At 52.6% G+C, this 16,316-nt stretch overlaps 1 protein-coding gene across 1 annotated transcript in view; it reads left to right on the top strand.

Moving 5' to 3' along the window:
- The first annotated feature begins 1,636 nt into the window (after positions 1-1,636).
- MAN1B1 (mannosidase, alpha, class 1B, member 1) overlaps positions 1,637-16,316 on the top strand; it is an 18,478-nt gene continuing 3,798 nt past the window's right edge. Inside the window, 11 exon segments of the mRNA XM_006878405.1 lie at positions 1,637-1,678; positions 1,681-1,857; positions 2,209-2,317; positions 3,082-3,215; positions 3,482-3,539; positions 5,078-5,184; positions 11,162-11,301; positions 11,905-12,014; positions 12,383-12,568; positions 13,416-13,564; positions 13,825-14,013. Coding sequence (XP_006878467.1) covers positions 1,637-1,678; positions 1,681-1,857; positions 2,209-2,317; positions 3,082-3,215; positions 3,482-3,539; positions 5,078-5,184; positions 11,162-11,301; positions 11,905-12,014; positions 12,383-12,568; positions 13,416-13,564; positions 13,825-14,013 — 1,401 coding nt within the window.

The following is a 16,316-nucleotide window of genomic DNA, read 5'->3' as shown; positions in this document are numbered from 1 at the left end:
GTTGCAAGGACCGTATAGAGTCCCGTGTACCATCTTGTTTCCCTTAGTGGCTTCAGCCCCTTGTAAGCCAGATAAGCATCCATTCCCTCAACATGAAGGTAGCCCTGGCTTCTGCCTCACCCTAACCCCCATAAACAGTACAGGACAGCTTGGAGGGGAGGCTGAGTTGGAAATCTTGATTTTGTGCACGCACATTTGTAAATAACGCACTGTGATTGATCCTGCCCGCAGGAGTGTGGTTTTGGACCAGCATGTCACAGGTCTGAATCAGGGTGGGAGCTGCTAGGAGCCCCTTGGGACAAGATGTGTACATATGGCAGGTGTTTGCCGCCAGCCTCTCATGCTCCTGTCTAGCTCTTCAGGGTCTCAGGGACCTGGGGACAGGGCCTGGAATCTTCCCTTTGGGTGAATTCTCCAGGCTGAGCGCAGGGACCCGTGGCTTAGGACTGAGAGCTGTACCTGGGAAGAGAAAAGGCCGGCAGGAAAACAGGAGCTTTCAGAGTCCAGTGAGCCAGGATATTGTGTGGGAGCTGCAAGCTGGGGACACAGGTGGTGCAGACTGGGACCAGGAGCTGGCCTCTAGCCCCGCAGGAATTGTGAAGAACTTAACGTACAAAGAAAAGCCCAATATTGGTGCAAACAAATGTCAATCGTGAGTCGATCCGCCTTGAATTGGTGTCAGGCAGCGACAACCCAAACCTACAGGGAAGGCGCTCAGAAAAGGACAATGGATGTGAGTTGTGTGGGTCACTTGGCGTCTCAGGGTTGGTCAACCACCAAGGACATGTCACACGCCCTAAATACAGACTCGAGTCATATCCTGGCGTTCCTGCTTTCCAAAACTGGCTACACATATAATTAATTACCCCCAAAGAAGCCAATGCCTGAGGGAGAAAAGGGCTATTAGACCGGAAGGTGACTCCAGGAACTGCTTGGAACAGTTCAAGATAGGTCAACTGAGCTGCACGGGTCACTTCAGTCCACAAACACAAAACTGGATTCAAGATTTTGTCAAGGAGGACACGCGCACTGTCCAGTGCCCACCAGCCGCTCTGACCCCAGCACAGCAAAGACCACTAGTGGCGTATCCTCGCCCCACCTCAGTCTTTCCTGAGTGAGGCCAGAATCCAACACGAGTCCGAGAGACCGCAATGCTGACCGCCCGGCCGGGGCCACCGACGGCCCCACGGTCCGGACCAGAGACGCCGAGCGCAAGAGCTTCCTGACAAGATGGCGAACCGGGCCGCGCTTCTTCCGAGTCTCAGCCTGTCCTCAGGTGAGTGACCCGACTCCAGTGCTCCGAGCGTATCACTCAGCCCACATTAATGCAGCTCTAGGAGCCCGGCAAAGACCACTGCTCTGGGCGGAAATCAGACCTCGCCAGTTGCTATAGATACGGCCGCGCTTGGGAGAAATCTGCGTACGCGCTCCGCGGAAGTGGGTGTGGCATAGGTGACGCAACCACGATGATGCGAGCTTACTGCGCAGGTGCGATCTCATGTCTGCGCAAGCGCAATGAGGAATAAACGTAGACGCGTGGGTCCGTGCGAGCGGGCGCAGGCGCAGTGGGGAGCGACCTCGCTGCGCCTGCGTGTTCGGGGCGCGGCGAGATGGGAGGACTGTTGACGGAGGCGCAATGGCTGCCCGTGGGTGTCAGAGGAGCGGAGTTCTCGGTTCCCTTCAGAGTCGGGCCTCCTGACGCCACCAGTGGGCGGGGCCCCCCGGGCCGTCGCCGCCGCAGTCATGTACCCGCCGCCGCTGCCGCCGTCGCCGCATCGGGACTTCATCTCGGTGACGCTGAGCCTGGGCGAGAGCTACGACAACAGCAAAGGCTGGCGGCGGCGCTCATGCTGGAGGGTGAGGGTCGCGCGAGCCCCTGCTGCCGTCTCCCTCCTGCCCGATCCCAAGAGCCCGGGCCGTCCACAGCTCGGTCTCCGCGAAGGGATTCCGGGCGCTTCCGTGTCCCATCGGGGCGGGTCTGGGGGGCGAGCTTGGCCGCCCAGCTTGTCCAGTAGGGCAGGAAGGGTTTCGGGTTCTGCTCTTCGAGTCTCGTCTCCGTGTTGCCCGCTGCGAGCCGACTTCCATCGGTTCTAAAGCGTGGCGCTGAAAGCTGAATAGTTTATGGTCCTAACCATATGGGAAGGTTGACAGGTTTCTACCTGTGTCGTTTCCATTAAAAAAAAAAACTCTTCTCCCACCTCCGACCAGAAATGGAAACAGCTGTCGCGGTTACAGCGGAATGTCCTTCTCCTCCTCGGTGCCTTTCTGATTATCTGTGGACTCCTGTCCTACATGAATACGGCTGACCACTGGAAAGGTACCTGAATCACCTGTACCTTCAAACGAGGCTTGTGTAGAGTGGCGACTTGCTCTTGGGGGTTGTCAGGTGGCTGTGCCGCCCATTGTTGAGCGAGACCACCGCATGGAGGGGCTTCCTCTTTTCCGATGACCCTCGCCGCTGTTAAGTCCAGTGGTGGCTGGTGGTTATCTTACCATCTACCTGAAACAGCTCAGAGGGCAGCTGATTGGTAGCAAATCAAAATACTCCTCTTAACGATGAGGCCTTAGAGGGGGCTTAGCTGTTGCCGTGGGAATCCTGGCGTCTCCTTCCTCTCTGCCGTGGAAACAGGCCACGAGGTGGATGCTCAATGGACAGCTATCACCTCACGTCCACGATGCCCAGTACTGCTTGGTGGGCAAGGGCCAGGCCGTGTTGTAAGGCTGTAGACCATCTCTTCTGCTGCTGCTGACTTGGGGCCGTGGAGCTCCAATGAACTGCCTGTTGGTCACCATATTGGACTCTCTGGAATTAAACCCACATTGCCAAACGTTTCGTTTTAGGATTTTCCCTAAGGTGGAACCTTTGGGAATGTGGGTTTAATTTGGACTTGGTTGGGACAAAAACTTTGAAAAACATGTGATCCCTTTGAGCAACTCTTGAATGCAACCCCGAGCCTCTCTGAGGTCTCACACTGCCCTTCCGGGATGAGTAATGCCTGTCCAGATGGTTTCCATGAGGTCCTTTCCATCTCTTTTAGGCCTCCTACCGTATTCTGTGATAAACCGTATTTTCCTGTTTAGCCCTGAATGACAGGTCGTCGGAAAAACAGAAGCTGCGAGCAGACGTGTCTGGACTGAAGCCAGCGCACCCTCCTGTCCTGCCGGCTCCCCAGACGGCGGGTGCTGCCCAAGGCTCCCCGGAGACTCCGGCTCAGGTACTTGAATGAACCATACCGTGCAGTTCAAAGGCACTTTCAGGAAATAATGTTTCCAACAGATTGAGAAGACTTACCCCTTCTAGTGGTTTGTTTGATGTTTTCTGATCTCCCTCTGTCTCATGCGAGGCTGGTGGATAGAGCCTGGGGACAGAGGACTAGCCCGTCATTCGTTGTTCTGTGAACTCCTACAATGTGCCTGTTCTCAGGTGGGGTGCTAGCTACGTGGTGTTAAATAAAACACATCCTGTCCGTTTTCTGCCAAGCTGGAGCGGCAGATGTGCCAGTGTCTCCTAAGCTCTGTGACAGGAGCCTGGCTGGCAGGTGAGCCGGCTCTGTAAGAGGCCCGGGGGCAGGGGCCCAAGGCATTGCATTGGAAAGGCTGGCGCAGTCGAAGGCTCTGCCTCAAGGTCTGCTAGGGCAGAGGTGGTGGCCTTGACGCTTCCGGTGTCTGTGCTTGGAGCAGTCTGAGGCTTGGCCATGTTGACTGAGAAGTAGGGAAACTGCTCTGTTGTCATGTGGAGACTTGCTGGGCCACAGCATGGCAGAGGGCATCACTGAACACTCCAAGGAGAAAGGTGAAGGGGACGGACTGCCCGGAGTTGGTCTGGGGGCACCCCTGTTGTGCCTGAGAAGGAGTCTGGAGTGGAGCACTGCTGGCAGAAGGTCAGTGGCCACCTGGCCCCCAGGATGTGTCTGTGAGCTGGACAGAGCGGCCGTAGTGCCTGCTGAGCCTGGGCCTGAGCACTGGCTGGCTGTAGCTTCTGTTGGTGATTTTGTAGGAGAAGCTCAGCGTGAGGCCTTGGGGGTTGGGTGCTGGTTTCATGCACCTGCAGACCTGTCCCAGAAGACCATCTGGACCATGTGGCAGTCTGAGAGCACTTTTTAGCAGTGATGTATCACACATACACACACCCCGCAGGACCCGTTTAGAAGGACAGGGAGAGCAGCACAGGTCTGGACTCTGGGACAGATTTCCGTGCTGACCCCAGAGAGACACTGTGTGCAGGGACCAGCTAGGCCTCGGACCGGGGAATGGAATGTTTCCAGATTGGGGGGGGTAGGGGGAGGGAGGCAGAAAAAAAAAAGGCAGATCAATGCAGAAAAAAAAAAGGCAGATCAATGGGGAGGAAAGCCCCACACTGTTTGAAATGGTGGCTTAATGGTAGAGTGTACGAGGGCGGGGAGCGCAGTGGCTCCGTACAGTAAGCACTGGACATGAGCCACAAGGGCTACTGTTCAAGCCCGCCGGCCAGGAGAAACCCTATTCAGGATCACTAAGACCCATGATCTGCTCGATGGAAGACCGCCGTTTTATAAAACAAGGAACAAGGCGCCCCAGCAGGAAAGTGGATGGATGCGTAGGATCAGTTTGCCTCCAGAAGAGGGACTGCTCAGAGAAAGGATCGGAATCTCGAAAACGGAAGAGCAAGTCCGTCAGCACACCGTAAAAACCAGTGGGTGATCAATCTCGTGGAGCGCGATGGGTGCGTGACTCATGGCGTGCGGTGGGTGGTCTCGCAGGGTGACTCATGAAGCACGTGTGGTGCATTTCTCCTTACGGTTCTGGTTCTAGCCGTTTTGGGCTGTGACTCCCACAGAAAGACTGTGTGGGCCTATGCAAATACGTGGCTGTGGTTTCAGTCACCCAGGGGATTGAACAGTTTGAGAACAATGCAAATAAGGTGATTGGAACCTTTAGGGGTGGAGCCATGCAAATAAGGTGTATGGGACACTAATGAGGGGATTGGTTAGTTTTGCCACTCTGCTAGATTTTCAAGGACAGGATGTGTCCTTTATTTGGACCCAAGGTTCAGTGCTGAGCACCTCCTAGACCCAGGAGACAGCTGTCCCACTGGCAGAGGCACCAGATGGTGAGTGGGCATCTGGCTTCTGGAGCAAGGTGGCTGTAGTGGGTGTGCTGACCCAAGGACTGAAAGAGCAGAACCCCTTGGGGCAGGAGGCAGAGGTAGGCTGCCGACTCCGAGTGAGAGAACTAAGCTCCTTTGCTCCAAGGCTTGCTGACAGAGTGAGGTGCCCCCGAGGACTTGATGAACATAAAGAGTTTTGTAACATGTATCCCAGGTTCAGCTCAAGAGTCCAGGTCAAGGGTAAGAGGCTTGGTGACCTCAGCCTACCTGTGACCATGGCCAGTGAAAAAAGTGGTCCTGACCCAAGAACCACACCCTGAAGTCATTTCTGATCCTGAATTGTAACTGTTGGTGTTCTTCGGCTCCATCTAGTTGATTGTTCTTCATATTGGTCCTACATCCAACAGAATGGAACACTGTGCAGCCCTGCGCCATCCACACCATGGCCTCCATGGCTCAGCCCATTGGTGCAGCCATCTTCTTAAGGGTCTTAGGCCTGGGGTGGCGCTCAGGGTTAAAGCGCCAGACTGCAAAGCCATTTGAACTGCAAGGTCGGCAGTTCAAGCTCACTAGCTGCTCCTTGGAAACTCTACACAGGGTTGCTGTGAGTCAGAACCGACTGGACAGCACCTAACAACAACAATTCTTTACCTGGAGTCCTGGTGTGGCGCTGTGGGTTAATGCGCTGGACTGCAAAGTCGTTTGAACCACAAGTTTGGCAGTTCACGTTCACCTCCAACAGTTCTTTTCCGCTAACCTTCCACTTTACCAAACATGATGTCCTTCTCCAGGGATTGGACCCTCCTGATGATGTGTCCAAGGAACGTGAGCTGAAGTGTCACCACCCTGGCTTCTAAGGAACATTCTGGCGATGATGCTTCTCCCAGGACAGCTTGTTTATCCTTCTGGCGCCTGTGGTTTTTACCAACACCGTAATTCAAATTCCTCAGTTCTTTGGTCTTTGTTATTCACCTTTTTGTTGTTGTTGTTGTGTGCCATTGGTTCGGTTCTGACTATAGGACGCTGTTCAGGGTTTCCAAGAGCAGCTGGTTACCAACCTTACAGCATCACACCAGGGCTGTTAATGTCCCTGACAAACCCCCAACTGTCAGTGTAATCTCTGAGGCCTTGGTGACCATTGCAGTGAGGTAAGGAACCCAACAAAGAAGTAAAAAGGCATGCCTGGTGTTTGAACTGGGAAAAGGGTTGGAGATACCTAAAACGCAGGCTTACTTTTGGAAGTGGGTAATGGGTAGAGGCTGGAGTAATTTTAAGGTATAGACTAGGAAAAACCTAGACTGCTTTGAAGAGACTGTTGGTAGAATTATGAACAAAGTCAAAAGCAACTTTGGTGAGGGCTCAGAAGGCAGTGAGGGACTCTCCAGAGAAAGTCTCTGGTCTTAGAGAGTACATGTGATCCCCGTACCACAATGGTTAGACATGTGGCCATAAAATGTACTTCTGCTGAGACTTAAAAGAAACGGGGAACATGCCACTGAGCGTGATGGGTAAGATTTTGATGCAGTGGCAAAGAACTTGTCTGAAATAAAGTCGAATGTTTCCTAAAAGGTAGAATTTGTAAGTGACAAACTCACTTATTTCTAGCATGATCATAATAGGGCACATGGTTTCTGCTGCTGCTTATAGTAAGATGGGAGAAGAAAGCGATCGATTGAAAAATGGAGCTGCACAAACTGAAACCGACGCTTAAAAAGACGTGGGGACTCTGTTCAAACTAAGGATGTGTATCCAAAAATGTCCCCCAGGACGTGGCTGCACAATCTTTTGTTAAAGAGACTAAGCCTATGCCTGATGCATCTAACCAGCTACCACAGTGGAAAGGCCATCAGCTTAGACGGAAGGGGACAAAAACAGGATGAAAGGAGAGAATTGGCTGCCCCTTGGCATTCCACCATCAGGAAACAAATCAAGGAGCTACATCTATGTCCTCCAAGAAATGAGGGCCTTCTGGGTCTCAGAGAGGGGGAATGTCCACAGCCTTCTCTTTGTCAGAGAGTCAGATCTTCCTAATGTTGTTCAGGAGTGTGGGTTGTTGTTAGGATGAGCCATAGGAATGGAGCCATCACCCAAAGCTGTGGTGGGAGGGCTGCAGTCCCCAAAGGGCAGACAAACAGGGCCTTCTGGGCCATCGACTCTACAAAGGCATTCAGTTATGTGGATCATGATAAGCTATAGATAACATTTCAAAGAATGGAAATTCTAGAACACGAAAGTGTGCTCTTGAGGAAGCTGTGCACAGACCGAGAGACAGCCGTTTCAGAGCAGAGCAAGGGGGACTGAATGATGTAAATCAGGAAGGTGGGTGTCTTTTCACCAGATGGCTTCAGTCTGTGCTGAGCACGTAGTTCAGGAAGCTGGAGTATGTGAAGAATAGTTGGCATCAGCATCAGGAAGAATCAAAACCCTTTGGTACTCAGATGATAAAGCCTTGCTTAATTGAGGCAAAGAGGAATTAAAGTCCTTACTGCTGGAGATCAAAGAGCACAGCCTTCAGTATGGATTGCATCTCAGTGTAAACAAAACGAAACTCCTCACCACTGGCCCAAAAAGTAGCTTCATGAGAAACAGAGAAGACTGAAGGTGTCTGATTTCATTTAGCTTGTATCCACAGTCACCACTCTAGGAAGCTTCAGGGAAGAAATCAAATGACGTATTACATTAGGCAAACGTGCTGCAAAAGACTCTTTCCAGTGGTGAAGAACAAAGATGTCACACTGAGGACTGTGGTACCCAGCCATGGTATTTTCAATAGCTTCATGTGCTTAGGAAAGCTGAACAGTGAATAGGCAAGACCAAGGAAGAATCGATGCTCTTGGATTGTGGTTTTAGTGAATAATGTTGAAGTACTGTGGACTGCCAGTAGAATGAACACATCTGTTCTAGAAGATTCCTTCTTGGAAGCGATGATGGTGAAACTTGGTCACTCTTATTTTGGACATGTTATCTGGAGGGACCAGTCTTTGGAGAAGGACGTCCTGCTTGGGAAAGTGGAGGGTCAGTGAGAGAGGAAGACTTTGAGTGAGGTGGACTGACCTGCTAGCCACAACAGTTAGGAGGGTGGGATAGGTCGGAGAGGTGGGGTCGCCTCACAGATGGATTATGGGGTTGCCTTAAGTCAACAGAGCTGAGTTGCTGTCCCATCGAGCTCGGAAGGCAGAGCTAAAGGCCGTGGCCAGGGGGTCTGCCCCCAATAGGGTGTGACCAGAACCAGCAGCTGGGGGCCAGGTTACCACCCCGATTCTTTCTAAACTTGCAGAGCTCATGTGATTTGTTCGCTGGGATGTTTTACTTGCTTGGTGCCTTCCCCATTGCAGGGGTGGCCTGCCTTGTGCCTGCTCACCATTGTGCTGTGGAGGCAGGACGTGTATTGTAGATGTGGCTGGTTCCTGATTAGGGAGATTTGCCCCAGGATGGAATGCACTGAAGTCTCACCCACATTTGATTTGGACGATTCAGAATATGCAGTTTGGAACTTGGAGTTGCTTTCACCCACAGTTTGGGATGAAGCAATGGGGTGAATGTGTTTTGCAAGTGGCAAGGACATGAGTTTTTGGAAGCCCAAGTTGAATTGAATTGTGTCCCTCAAAAATGTGTTGTGAAGCTGTCCCTCTCTGCCTTGCCGTCCCATTTGGAGTGGATTGTCTTTGCTGTGTTAGTGAGGCAGGCTTAGTGTGGGGGAAAGAGACGAGGCGAGTACACTGAGAGAGATGGGGTTAGATGATTCCAAGACCCAGGGAATGTCCAAGGAAGCAGAAACAGATGGCGAGAGCAAGCCTCTCCCAGAGCCGGCCCTTGGGATTCGGACTTCTAGAACCCCGGTTGTTAAAGCCCGAGATAACTAAGACCCTTCAACAGCATGGACTAGCCTTGGAGCTGATGGAAGACTCGAGGGTCCTGTGCTTTGGCTTTCTCTTAAAAGAGAAAGATGCATGCTTGCGCTTTATTGACTATGCGGTGGTTTTCCACACATAAGGAAACACACTTGGGAAATCTCATCAACAACCACACCTGAGTTAGATGCTGTCTTCGTTCTCTAGCGTTGCTATAATAGAAATACCACAAGTGGATGCCTGTAACGGAGATGTCTTCTCAGACAGTTCAGAAGACTAGAAGTCCAAACCCAGAGCGCTGCCTCATAGGGAAGACTTTCTCTTTTCGTTGCTTCTGGAGGAAGGTCCATGTCTCCTATCAGCATTGTAGGGTCAACATTCCTTGGCAACCATCATGCATCCTGGCATCAGTTTTCCTCCAAAGCTAGGAGCTTTACAGTGCAGGGACCCCAGGGGCAAAGGGTGTTCTCCATTCTGGCTTCTTTATTCTTGGTGATAGTAGGTTCCTCTTCTCTGATCACTTCTCTCCACTTTTATCTTTTTTTAATGTTTTATTATGAATTATGTGATAGTTTACATGGGAGAACATTAGCTTTACATTCATTCTGTCGTATATCGTTTCATTACCATGGTTACATTCCCTCCAAGCATCATCAACCAACCAAAGGGTATACACTACAAGCCTGCCCCTCAGTCGTCAGCACACAGCCCCTATCCCTCTCTGGGTCTAAGTCCCCAGCTGCTCCATCTCTCCACATCATCATCTCTGCCTCCAACTCAGGCATCACTGTTTTTCTGGGTAGGGTCCTGCTCTCTGCTCTTCTCCCTTGATGGTCCAGGGACCTCTGCTCCCAGACTGCAAAGTCAATCACTCCTCTCCTTTTACTACAAAACATCTACCTTTACATTTTCAACTCTCACAGTCAGTGCTGATAACAATTATTCACTATTGTATCACCAGAGACCTATCCGCATCTCCTTTCATGAGCCCCGCCCAGTCACATTGGATACTACTCAGTGGAGATTCTACCTTCCTCCACACCCTCTGGATCTAGGCTCCCTCTTGAAAGCTTGTAAGCCAGTCACTTCTTGCCTTTGTAGCCCCCCATTTTGGGTAGCCAATGTCCAAGTTGCTCATCCCTGTCTACTCTGTGTATGGAGGGGGTGGGAATGATCCTCGCTGTAAGGATTTGTTTCCTCCTTTGAGCTGCTGCATCCATAGGTGTAGGTCAAGTTCATCAAATTGTATCAGATTACTCTTTCCTCTTCTCTCTGCTTCTGGTTGAGCTCTGATCATCCAGTCATTGGATATTATCTGGGTATTATCTGCAAGTGTCGGTGTTCTTGTGCATATGCCCTCTCTTCTTATCAGCTGGACACTTCACTCTCCACTCTAGTCCTCTGTGGCTATGTCACTGACTCTGGGCCCAAGAGTCCCCAGGTTTTACCACACTGCCGGCCAACCAGGTCTTCACCCGGGTTCACAGAAGTCTATTGAACGTTGTTGAACTTAGCTCGCAGCTTCATTGATGTTTTTCCCTCACTTCTCCTTATCAGTGATGAATATGGTCACCAATCAGAGTGTGTATTCCCATTAAGTCTTAGTCTTAGAAGATGGTTTGCCCTGAGGGGACCCGACGACGTGCCTTTAAGTCTCCTAGATCCTGTTTTGTGGAGGAGGGAAGCACCTTTATGGGTGGCAGTGCCCAGCCCAGGGTGCAGGGACCCCACCGAGCTGTGGACAAGGCTTCTGAGGGGTGGAGGTGCTCGGGCCAAGTGGGCCCAGCTCCGGGGTGTCTCTCATGATGGTACCTGGATGTGAACAGCAGCGCTCTTTTCAGACTCAGCAGCAGCACCTTCCTGTCCACGGGCGGAGCCTCGTCTGCTCCAGGTGTGGACACTGGCCTGAGCGGGTGGGATGTGGGTGCACTGGCCCTGGGCCTTGGCCTCCTTCAGCCCCACCATTTTGGTGCCTGGAGCCCTGACAGGCACTCTGTTCTCATGGACGCTGTGTCTAGGGCCAGAGAGGTCAGTCTGCAGTGTCCCCCGTCCTGTGTGGTCTGAGCCAGGTGCCTGTTGTGTTTGAAATGGAAATCAGCCCTGAAGTCACCTGTGACAGGCCAGTCCACATGCTGCCTGCCCTTGAAGGGCGTGCAGTGTCCTGGATTAAAGACTAGTACCTGGGAGCTGCCTAAGTGTCCCCTGTGACTTCATTTTTGTGTAGATGCCTCGGAAGCACTTCCGACGGGGGCCCCCCAGCCTGCAAATCAGGGCCCCTGATAAAGGCGGCAAGGATTGGATTCGGGACGGCACGGAGGAGGCGAGAGGCCACCAGGAGGGACGGCTGCAGAGAACTGTCATTAGGTACGAACACAGCGAGCAAGGGGCTCGGAGCAGGCCCCAGCTCCCAGGCTGAACCAAGCTGAGACACAGATCAGGAGCTATAATGGCTTCCCCAGATTCCCGCAGGACAGCCCAGCAGGCACTGCGGTCTCCTGGTGAGACTGTAGTTGATGAGGAAACTGGAATTTGAGAGTGCACGTCAGCAGCTCGGTCCTCAGCCCCTGACGGCTCAGGGCTGTGTGTGAGGGAACCATGGGACGGGGTCCCTGGCCAGAGACATTTAGTTCTGAACTCTGGGTTCCAGTTAATTCAAGGGGGTCCCTTGAAGCCTGACCCTCCAGGTCCATGTTGATGCGACTTGTCCACTGCATGCATTCTTCCTGGTTGGGGTCAGCCTCTGTCTGGTCGAATGTTGTGGAGGAGAGGCTGTGTCCGAGGGGCTGGCATGTTGACATCCCGCCCACGGTGAGCGAGCACAGAGATACTGCCTGCTGGGAGGCCTGGGAACAGTGCTGAGAGCAGGGCTGACATGGGCCCAGCAGCCTGGCGTCCCGGTGAGCCCCAGTTCATGGTGCAGCCACTGCGCTGACGCATGCACTCGCCGCTCACCCTTTCCCACGGCAGCTGGAGAGGAGCCATGATTGAGCCTGAGCAGGGTACTGAAGCCCCCTCCAGGAGAGCAGACAGCCCCTCCAAGCACCCAGCCCCAGAAGCCAAGACTCAGCAGGCATCAGGTAAGGTCCTGACATCCGGATTCGTGTCCCCAGCCCCCACAGCCATCCTGTGCCTTAGCTTCTGTCTCTCTGGGACCTTAAAGAACTGGCATGTCCTGTCATTGCGTCTCCCTGGTGACAGGAGGCAGCAGCTTGCTGACCTCTGTCTGCGGCCATGGGGGCTGTGAGACCTGAGTGACTTCACTGGATCTCTAGGCCGACACAGGGCTTCCCGGGATCAGGGACCACAGGGCCTCGTGGGTCAGCACTGAACAGCATGGGCTCCGTGCTGCACGGGAAACTGATGCTTATGTGCACCCCTTCCCTACCCATGCTGTGCTTCTGGGGGATCTCAGGACCCCCAGTGAGTGGCCCTCTTGACCCTGCAGCTCCCCTGAACAAGCGCCAGAAGGCGGTGGTGGACGCCTTCCTGCACGCATGGAAGGGCTACCGCAAGTACGCGTGGGGCCACGATGAGCTGAGGCCCGTGTCCAGGTCCTTTGTCGAGTGGTTCGGCCTTGGCCTCACCCTGGTCGATGCCCTGGACACCATGTGGATTCTGGGCCTGACCAAAGGTACTTGCCGCTCCCGGGTGGCCGGGGAGGAGATTGAGTGGGGTCTGTGTTGTGTCCACCTTAGCTGCAGCTTGTGTGGGGGTCTGGCTCTCAGAGACCCGTGGTCATCGAGTCGATTCTGACTCGCAGCGACAACTGTAGGACAGAGTAGAACTGCCCCAGAGGGTCTCCATGGACACAGACGGCGGGTGGGTTTGAACCACCGACATTTGGTTCGTAGCTGCGCACCTCACCACTGCGGCACCAGGACTCTCTAAGCAGCATCTACAGTTAGTTGTGAATCGATGTTTTCAGCTTCCCCAACGTTTCTGAACACTTGAACGCCCCAGTGAAACCACTTTCATGGTCCTTAGTGTGATGGTCTTTGGTGACCATGTGTAGTGTTCTTGTGTAGGGACGTCCCCACCTGCACTGCTGGCCTCCTCTCATCTGTACACGTGGGGACCCCCTGGGAGTCAGGAGCAAACACCCCCAGTCAGCACGTGGGCCCAGAGAACCTGAGGAGGTCCCTGCAGGAGCCCCAGTCGGCATCTGCTGTTGTTCAGTGCTGTCGAGTCGGTTCTGACCCATAGCGACCACTTAGAGTGTTTCCAAGGAGCGTCTGGTGAGCTTGAACCACCGACCTTACGGGTCAAACCGACTTTACAGTCCAGTGCATTAACCCCCAGCGCCACAGCAGGGGTCCAGTCAGCACCTAGACCTGGAGGATGTGGGGCTGGCTGTGGAGCCCCCAGAACACAGGGAGGCCCGTACAGGAGCTAAGCCCATGCCCCCACGTAGACCCCAGAGTGCAGGGAAGGGCAGGGCCGCTTCTTGCCTCCTGGAACCTATGTTGTTTGTGTCCTAGAGTTTGAAGAAGCCAGGAAGTGGGTGTCCCAGAAGTTGCAGTTCCAGAAAGACGTGGATGTCAACCTGTTTGAGAGCACGATCCGGATCCTGGGGGGGCTGCTGAGCACATACCACCTGACTGGGGACAGCCTCTTCCTGGAGAAAGCCGTGAGTGCCTGAGGCCCGGGCTGCCTCTTACACTGGGACCCTGAGACGGTTGTTCACATTCGGATAACCTGAGTGTGTATCTTGAGGCCCACAGACACCAGGCACTCGGCCGCATGCGCTCTAGCTGATTTTTGCTGCAGCTGAGTTTGGGGCGGTGTGGGAGCCCCCTGCCCCTTCTCCTCTCCTGAGTGGACGGAGCAGGTGACCCGTTTGTTCTGTGATGTGTGGCCAAGGCCTTGTTCTCTGCTCTTCTTCCTCAGAAAGATTTTGGAAATCGGCTCTTGCCTGCATTCAGGACTCCCTCTAAGATTCCGTTCTCATATGTGAACATCGGCACTGGCAGTGCCCACCCTCCACGGTGGACCTCAGACAGCACGGTGGCCGAGGTGACCAGCATTCAGTTAGAGTTCCGGGAGCTCTCTCGTCTCACAGGAGACATGCACTTCCAGGTACAGCAGGAGGAGCTAGGGGCAGCTGGAGCAAGTCCAGGGAGGGTAGAAGGTATCGGGGGAGCATCTCAGCATCTCAAATAGCACTGAGCCCTCCTGATGGCGTGGCTCTGGAGAGAATGTCCATGCCCAGGTGTCCTGTGCTGCTTCACGGCCACAGCTGCTGGGTCATGTGATGGCCCTATGTTCCACTCTTTGAGGGGCCACCATACTGCATAGTGGCTGCACCATTTAAGCTCCCTCAACACTGGATGAGGCTTCCAGTTTCTCCAGTACCTTGCCTGTGCTTTCCTGGGATAGTTTTGTTTGTATCCTTGGCATTCTAACGGAGGTGAGGCGTGTCTCTGCGGTTTGATTGGCATTTCCCTCTGGGCACAGGGCTGGGCAGTGTTCCCTTCTGTTGCACAGTTGAGTTGGAACTGACTCCTAGGCACCTAACAGCACCTGACAGTGGAGTGCTCTCTGCAAGGTCAGTGGTTCAAACCCACCAGCCGCTCCATGAGAGAAAGATACGGCTGTCTATTCCCATAGAGAGTCGCAGTTCTAGCCTGACCTGTGGGGTTGCTGGGAGTTGAAGTCGCCTGAAGGGCGGGCAGTGGGTTTTCCTTGTGATGGTTCATGAAGGAGACCTGTTGCACAGTTGTATAAACACGTGGGTGTTACCAGTTAGCTGCTCTGTGGGAGTCTACTTCTATTAACATGTTGTTGTGAACTGCTGTCAAGTCGGTTCTGACCCATAGCGACCCTGTCTAGGATTTCCAAGGAGAAGCTGGTGAGCTTGAACCGCCGACCTTCACAGCGCCTCCCCAGGACGCCTGTCAACACTTAGAGGGAGAGAGAGAGCAGCAGTGTCTCTATGTGTGTACTTATTGGCCGCATGTATGTCTGCGTTGGAGGCGTGTCTTTTCAAAGCCTTGCCCCATTCCGTAATTGGGTCTATTTATTGGTACATTTTAGAAGGTCATTATATATTCTGACAAGTAGGTGATTATCAGGCAGATGTATATTTGGCACAGATTTTCTCCATTCTGTGGGTCATCTGTTGGTTTGTATCCTTCAATGGACACTCTATCTGTGTTGAGAATTTACACAAGAGGACAGACAGCAGTTTAGTAATTTCTCCAGAGAGTGCTCAGTGCCCCCACTCTTGCTGTCTGTGTCCCTGACATTGCCTTTCCCCTGAACCTCTCACCTCTGATAGCGGCCCATGATCTTTAGTTGGATACATTTGTGTACTCCATGTAAGATTGTGTAGTATTTGTTCTTGTGAGGCTCATTGATTTTGCTCCCCGCTTGAGGCCATTTTGAGACTGTTCTTGTGTGTGGTCCCAGCCCTTTGCACGTGGAGACCCAGGTGTCCTAGCTCCCATTTATGGAAAAATGATTCTTTCCTCACGGAACAGACTTGGAAATCAACTGACCTGAGACGTACAAGTGTAGTTCTTTATAAAAATACTATATTTTATACAAGTAAAAGTACTGTAGGAGTCCTGGTGTGGCACTGTAAGATACACACTGGACTGCTGACCAGCCGCACCTTGGAAACCCTATACAGGGCTGCTTATGTGTTGGAACTGACTCGACAGCACTTCACAGCAGAGCACCCATCAGTGTTCCCTGCCACTTATTCAGCTGCTTTGTGCATTATGTGTGTGGGCGCGTTCTCTGTGAAAATGCCTCTATGTCTGCTCTTGAGCAGGTGCCACAGTGTCTTTACTGGTGCTTTGTGGGCAGTTTGAAGCCAGGAAGTATGAGTCGTTGAACTTTGTTATTTTTCCATGTTTGTTTGTTTATTTGTTAACTATCTTGGGTCTTTTACATTCTTGTGTGGATTTTAGTCCCGACCTGTCAATTTTTGCAAAAAAAAAACCCAGCTGGACTTTCAGTGGAGACTGTATTGACGCTGTTAAATATTCTAGCCTAGACGTGGAAAGCGTCCCCCTTTATTTAGGTCTTCCTTAGGTTCTCTCGGTGGCATTCTGTAGTTTCCTGCCGGGGGCCAGCCTCAGCAAACTAATTCAGGGTTTCCGAAGGCGGATATGGCGTCGGCGGGAAAGAATCACACAGAGTCTATAGGTCGTGATGAATTCAAAATCTTCTCTCTTACATGCTTTATTCTCCTCTCATTCTTTATTCTCCTCTCATTCTTTACTCTCCTCTCATTCTTTACTCTCCTCTCATTCTTTACTCTCCTCTCATCCTTTACTCTCCTCTCATTCTTTACTCTCCTCTCATTCTTTACTCTCCTCTCATTCTTTACTCTCCTCTCATTCTTTACTCTCCTCTCATTCTTTACTCTCCTC

Source organism: Chrysochloris asiatica, unplaced genomic scaffold (genome assembly GCF_000296735.1).
Source record: "Chrysochloris asiatica unplaced genomic scaffold, ChrAsi1.0 scaffold00056, whole genome shotgun sequence".
Lineage (NCBI taxonomy): Eukaryota > Metazoa > Chordata > Mammalia > Afrosoricida > Chrysochloridae > Chrysochloris > Chrysochloris asiatica.
The sequence above is the reverse complement of the archived record's forward strand: the minus strand, read 5'-3'. Positions and strand labels throughout refer to the sequence as shown.